The 5,333-nt window shown below is 41.9% G+C and overlaps 2 protein-coding genes across 2 annotated transcripts; both read right to left on the minus strand.

Annotated features, from left to right (window-relative positions):
- Positions 1–1,858: 1,858 nt before the first annotated feature.
- Positions 1,859–3,307, minus strand: LOC112462788 (trichohyalin-like). The gene has a single exon (XM_025028813.1). The coding sequence runs from the start codon at positions 3,305–3,307 to the stop codon at positions 1,859–1,861; it is 1,449 nt and encodes a 482-aa protein (XP_024884581.1).
- Positions 3,308–3,369: 62 nt separating this feature from the next.
- LOC112462789 (uncharacterized protein PF11_0207-like) lies at positions 3,370–4,543 on the minus strand. The gene has a single exon (XM_025028814.1). The coding sequence runs from the start codon at positions 4,381–4,383 to the stop codon at positions 3,388–3,390; it is 996 nt and encodes a 331-aa protein (XP_024884582.1). The 5' UTR covers positions 4,384–4,543; the 3' UTR covers positions 3,370–3,387.
- Positions 4,544–5,333: the final 790 nt, after the last annotated feature.

Below are 5,333 nucleotides of genomic sequence, written 5' to 3' on the forward strand. Positions count from 1 at the left end.
AGATAATATTTCCTAATAGTGTGTCAATTGTATTAATATTTTATAATAATAATAATATACTTTATTCGATTCGGCCTTCCAGCCTAAAATCCGGGACTTGGTTTACAATTTTGCTACCTAAACATTCACTCCTTCATGCACTCTCTCTTTCCCTTCTCCTATTCTCTCTCATTTTTCCTAATTCTCTCATGCATTTCACATTCGCTATCTTTCCCTCCTCTCCTAAAAAATCCTTCACTCTAATCTTGCGCTCTCTATCTACATGTGTCAGTATGTGCTCCATCGTTCCTTCTTCTTCTTCGCAGATCTGGCATTTTCTTCTTCCCGCCTCCGCCCAGAATCTGTTTCTTTCCTCTTCGTTTCCACATCTCCATCTCGCAATCAACTTCTGGCTCCCTTTGTGCCCTTTCTCTCTCAAATATCTCGGTCCTTCCTGCGCCATTATGTCCTTATATCTCTTGTTGTATCTCGTGCTTCCTATCTTACTATCCATCCATTGCCCTAGTCTCTCTCTCTCTCTCTGCCCTATTACTTGCCCTATATTCGCCTCCCCCTCCCTCAGTAGTTTTATACCCTCTGAACTAAATCCGTTTTGCCTATAAAACATCTCTCTCTCCTCCCCCACCATACCCTTTTGTCCCTCACTCTCTCTTTCCTTCACGCATTCTATTACCAATTTTCTTTCCCCCATCTTCATAGCCTTTTCCTCGAACCTTACTGCTCTGTTTCCCGCAATTGTACTTAACTTTACTCTCCCCGTTTCCTTATAAACTATATAGTCCGGCGTACAGGAGTCGAGGCCAAGGGTCCACTTTACATACTTTTTATGTATTCTTTCCAATTCTTCTCTTTCTCTCCAGCCCCAGATCTCTGCCCCATACATTATAACCCCAAGTACTAAATATTTAAATAATATCATTCTTCTCCTAAAGTCATCCCTGAACCTACGTTCCCCCATCCCCCATACCTGCCTCATCACAATATTTGCCTTCTTCTTTGCACTCTTGATCTGTCCGTCGTCGCCTCCATTCCTCCTCAACTCGTATCCCAAGTACCTGTATTCCTTCACTTCCTCCAGTCTCTTTCCCTCCCATTCCCATCCCACCTCCTTTCCTCTGCCTCCTCCTCTTCTAAAGCACATAATCTTTGACTTCTCTGTGTTCAGCTGCAGTTTTTTTCTTCTTAGGTATCTCTCCAGTCTCCTTATCATCTCCTTCATTCCATCCACACTTTTTGCCAGCAGCACCAGATCATCTGCATACGCTAGTGTCCATATCCTTTCTGCTCCAACCCTCATGCCGCCCGCCTGCCCTGTCCTCATCTCCTCCTCCACATCTGCAATCAATATCGAGAACAGTAGCGGACTCAGAGGGCACCCCTGCCTTACTCCTTTCTCCGTCCAGAACCAGTTGGAGACTTTTCCGCTCACTTTAACCGCACTCTTCGTCCCTTCATAGATTTCCTTGATCCTTTCAATTATCCCTCTTCTTATTCCTCTTTTCTCCATTGCTTCCCATAAGATCTTTCTGTCCACTCTGTCGAAGGCCGCCCTTAGGTCCACAAAGAACCCATATACTTTTCCTCCTTTCTTCCTCAGTTCTCTTTTGACCACGTGCTGTAACACATACACGTTGTCCATCGTCCCTCTGCCTTTCCTAAAACCTGCTTGAGTTTCCGGCAGAATTTTCTTCTCTTCTGCCTCTTTCCTTAGCCTCTCTGCTAATATTCCTGCGTATATCTTATACGCAGTACATAACAGGGATACTCCCCTGTAGTTTTCCACACTTTTCGGGTCACCTTTCTTGAAAATTGGGGCTATTAACCCCACTCTCCATTCTTCCGGGAAGCCTTCACCTCTTCACACCTTTTTCAGGATTTCCTTCAACTTTCCCTTTATCCGCCCGTCGCTGAACTTCCATGCCTCTCCTGCTATCCCATCTACTCCTGCCGCTTTTCTCCTCTTTAAGTTATTGATCTGTTCTTCAATTTCTTGATCCTGAATCTCCAGCTCCCCATCTTCTTCCTTACTTCTTCTTTCCACCTCCTCTCTCCTGTCCTCTTTACTTCCTTCCAACAACTGCATAAAATGATTCTCCCATTCCTCCATCTTTATATCTTCCTCAATTGGTACTCTTTTCTTCCTTTCCTTGTTAATTATCTTCCATATTTGTTCTTCTGTTTTCGCGCTCCTGACTTCTTCCTCATAATTCTCTAGTCTTTTTTCTTCCTTCCTTCTGCACATCTCCCTAAATTCTCTTCTTAGTTTCACATATACCTCCTTTCCTTCCTTTCCCATTCTCCATCTTTTATATGTCCTCTTCAGCCCCCTTTTCTTTCTCTTGCACTCCTCGTCCCACCAATCCTTCTCTCCTATTTTCCTCCTCCTTATCGTAATCCTTTTCCTTACCATACTTTTCTCTACTGCCTTCTTCAGGTTTTCCCAGACGTCCTCCACCTCTTCCCCCTCCACCTCTACCTCTTCCGCTTTCTCCTTATACTTCTTGATACTCTCTTCGTCCCACTGTATCACTTCCTTTGTCTTCTTTTGCATCTCTTCCTCCAACCTTTCTACTCCTCCCCTTATTTCTACCTCCAAGGGTTGGTGGTCCGACTCCACCCTTTCTCCTATCGTTAACTTGATCACTCTATCCCACGCCTCTCGATTCACCACCATGTAGTCCACCACCGATGTTCCTCTTCCTCCGGAGTACGTCCATTCTCCTTCCTCGTCACCTCTCATATTACCGTTCCCTACCTCCCATCCCCTCTCCTCCAGCATCCCTAAAAATTCCTTTCCCTCCGTGTTTATTACCCCATCTTTAGAGCTTCTCTGTCTTTCCTCGTCGTTGTCCCCCTCGTAATTCTTACCCTCACCCCCTATTCTTGCATTAAAATCTCCCCCTATACATAGAATTTCCTCCTCCCTTTCCTCTATCATTTCCTCTAATTCTCTTCGTAATGTTCTCATTTTCTCCCCATTATATACCGTTATTATTCTCCATATTTCCCCCTCTACCCTCAGCCTCCTCTCCTGCATTCCGTTTACAAATACCGCTTCCTTAATATCTATCTCCTCTATCTCTTTCCTTATGCCTGTTATTATACCTCCCTTAGCCCTACCTTTACATTTCTCTCTAATCGCGTATTGACATTTCCATTCAAATTTCTTTGACATATTCCTTTTCATTCTCTCCCATTCCTTTTCTTCTACCCACGTTTCGCATAGTCCTATAATGTCAAATCCTTCTATGTATTCCCAGAATTCTCTGTCCTTCTTCTTCAGCCCTGCCACATTCCAAAAGATCATCCTTATTTCTGCGCTTGTATCCTTGTTTCCTTTTCCTCTCCTATTCCTCTTCCTTTTGCCTCCCTCTTTTACTCGCACATCTATTCCTTCCTCTCGGCCGATTTTTGAAAATTCTCCCTTTTCCTTATTTCCTCTGCCTCCTCATTCCATACATACATCTCATTCTCTATGTACATTTTTCTATATCCTACTTTTACTTTCTTTCCTTCCACTCGTTCCTTTCTTGCCCGTTCTCTCAGTAACCTTTGTACCTCTCTCTCTTCTTTCGTCAGATCATGATCAATGAATATGTTTCCCCCGAACAATTTGGACTTTCGCTTCATTATTGTTTCCTTTCCCTCCCAATCTTCCATCTCTACTATTATTATTTCCTTTCCTTCCCTGCCTACCACTTGAACACCTTTTACATTTTCTTTGATGATCCCGAATTCTTTTCCCAGAAATTCTTTAGCCTCCTCCTTCAGGCTGCTCTTCCCCTTCCTCAGACCTCTTATGGTTATGTTATTCCTTCTCTCCTTCTTCTCTCTCTCGTCCATTATCCTTTTCAACCTTCTCACTTCCTCTCCTACATCGCCCGTTGACTCCCCCTTGCCTCCCTGTCTACCTATCCGTTCCTTCACTTTTTCCGTTATTTCTTCTATCTTTTCTTCTAACCTCCCTTTTCCTCCGGCTCCTTGTCTCTCTAATTCTTTTACTCTTTCTTCTAATTCCTCTATCTTCTTCTCCATTCTTTCCTCCTTAGCCTTCCAGCTTTCCTTTAATTCCCGTATCTCGATCCTTGTACTTGCCATTTCTTCTTTTAATTCTCTCAATAATGCTATCATAGCTCCCTCTTCACTCTTCCTCTTTCCATTCTCTTCCGTATCTCTCTCCTTCTCTTTCAGTCTCTTCTCTCCAGGTGGTGTTCTATCCATCATATTGCTCCTTTTGAATATCTCTGCTGTCTGTCTCTCTAGCTCGTCCCTCTTCCTCTTATCATACGTAAATTCCAATATGCTAGTTGAATTCGATCTCTCTCTCTCCATCAATTTATCTTTCCTCGATCCCTTTCTCCCTCTTTCCTCGTCCTTCTGCATGTTGTAACTCGCCTGACAATACGCACGGGCCCACCGCGTTACATGCGGACTCGGCCTTACTCGCACCCGCTCACTTGTCACCCTACTCTATGCCGTATGTCGTCTATATACTCTATGCCCTATGCCGTACGTAAAGCGCACGAAATCCCCTCCCCCTAGCCCTTCCCCTCGTCCCTCTATCCTAACCTCTCACTTTGTCGTCTATTTACCCCTTTAATTACTTCTCACCCCTTACTTCTCTCTACTTCCCTCCACTTCTGTCGCCTCCTCCGCCGTTTACCTCCCCTCTCCTTCTATCCTACACTCCAAAATCTATCCGTGAACGCAGTCGCTCGCAATCACCCACTCAACGCTCGCAATCCGCATCCACTCACACACGCACCCACTAACCAAGTCTATTAATATTTTATAATTAATATTATTTTAAACTTTTAAAAGTTTTTATTAAATATTTGTTTATTATTATTTTAAACTTTTTAAACCTGTTTTTGATTATTAAATTTTATTTTAAATTTTATTATTTAGATTTGTCAGGGTTTCCATACTTTTCTTTCACCCTATATGTACTCAATTACATACTTTATTTTCATTATTTTATTTCAAATACGTTTATTTAAATACGTACATTTATATTTTACTTTCTTAAAAATATTTTTTTGAAAATGTTTCCTTAAATATTTTCCAATACATATTTGTGTAATGTTTATTTATTGTAAGAAATATGAATAACACACGTAAAAGAAAACTTGTTTCAAAACGTCATGGTAGACGGATTATTGCAAATCAAACAGATATAGATATTGCAGGATCTTCTAGAGAAATTTTAGAATGGCATACCATCAATACTTCTTCTAAACAGACTTCAAATGTAGAATTGCGTAAAATCCATGATGAAGAAGTTTTTTCATGTAATACAAACAGTGTTAATAATATGATTGATATACATGTCA

Source organism: Temnothorax curvispinosus, unplaced genomic scaffold, assembly GCF_003070985.1.
Source record: "Temnothorax curvispinosus isolate PA1 unplaced genomic scaffold, ASM307098v1 QBEX01012735.1, whole genome shotgun sequence".
NCBI lineage: Eukaryota > Metazoa > Arthropoda > Insecta > Hymenoptera > Formicidae > Temnothorax > Temnothorax curvispinosus.

Bases quoted from the DNA above. Each gene is read 5' to 3' on its own strand.
- LOC112462788 (XM_025028813.1), bottom strand. From the start codon at position 3,307: ATGATCTTTTGGAATGTGGCAGGGCTGAAGAAGAAGGACAGAGAATTC.
- LOC112462789 (XM_025028814.1), bottom strand. From the start codon at position 4,383: ATGCAGAAGGACGAGGAAAGAGGGAGAAAGGGATCGAGGAAAGATAAA.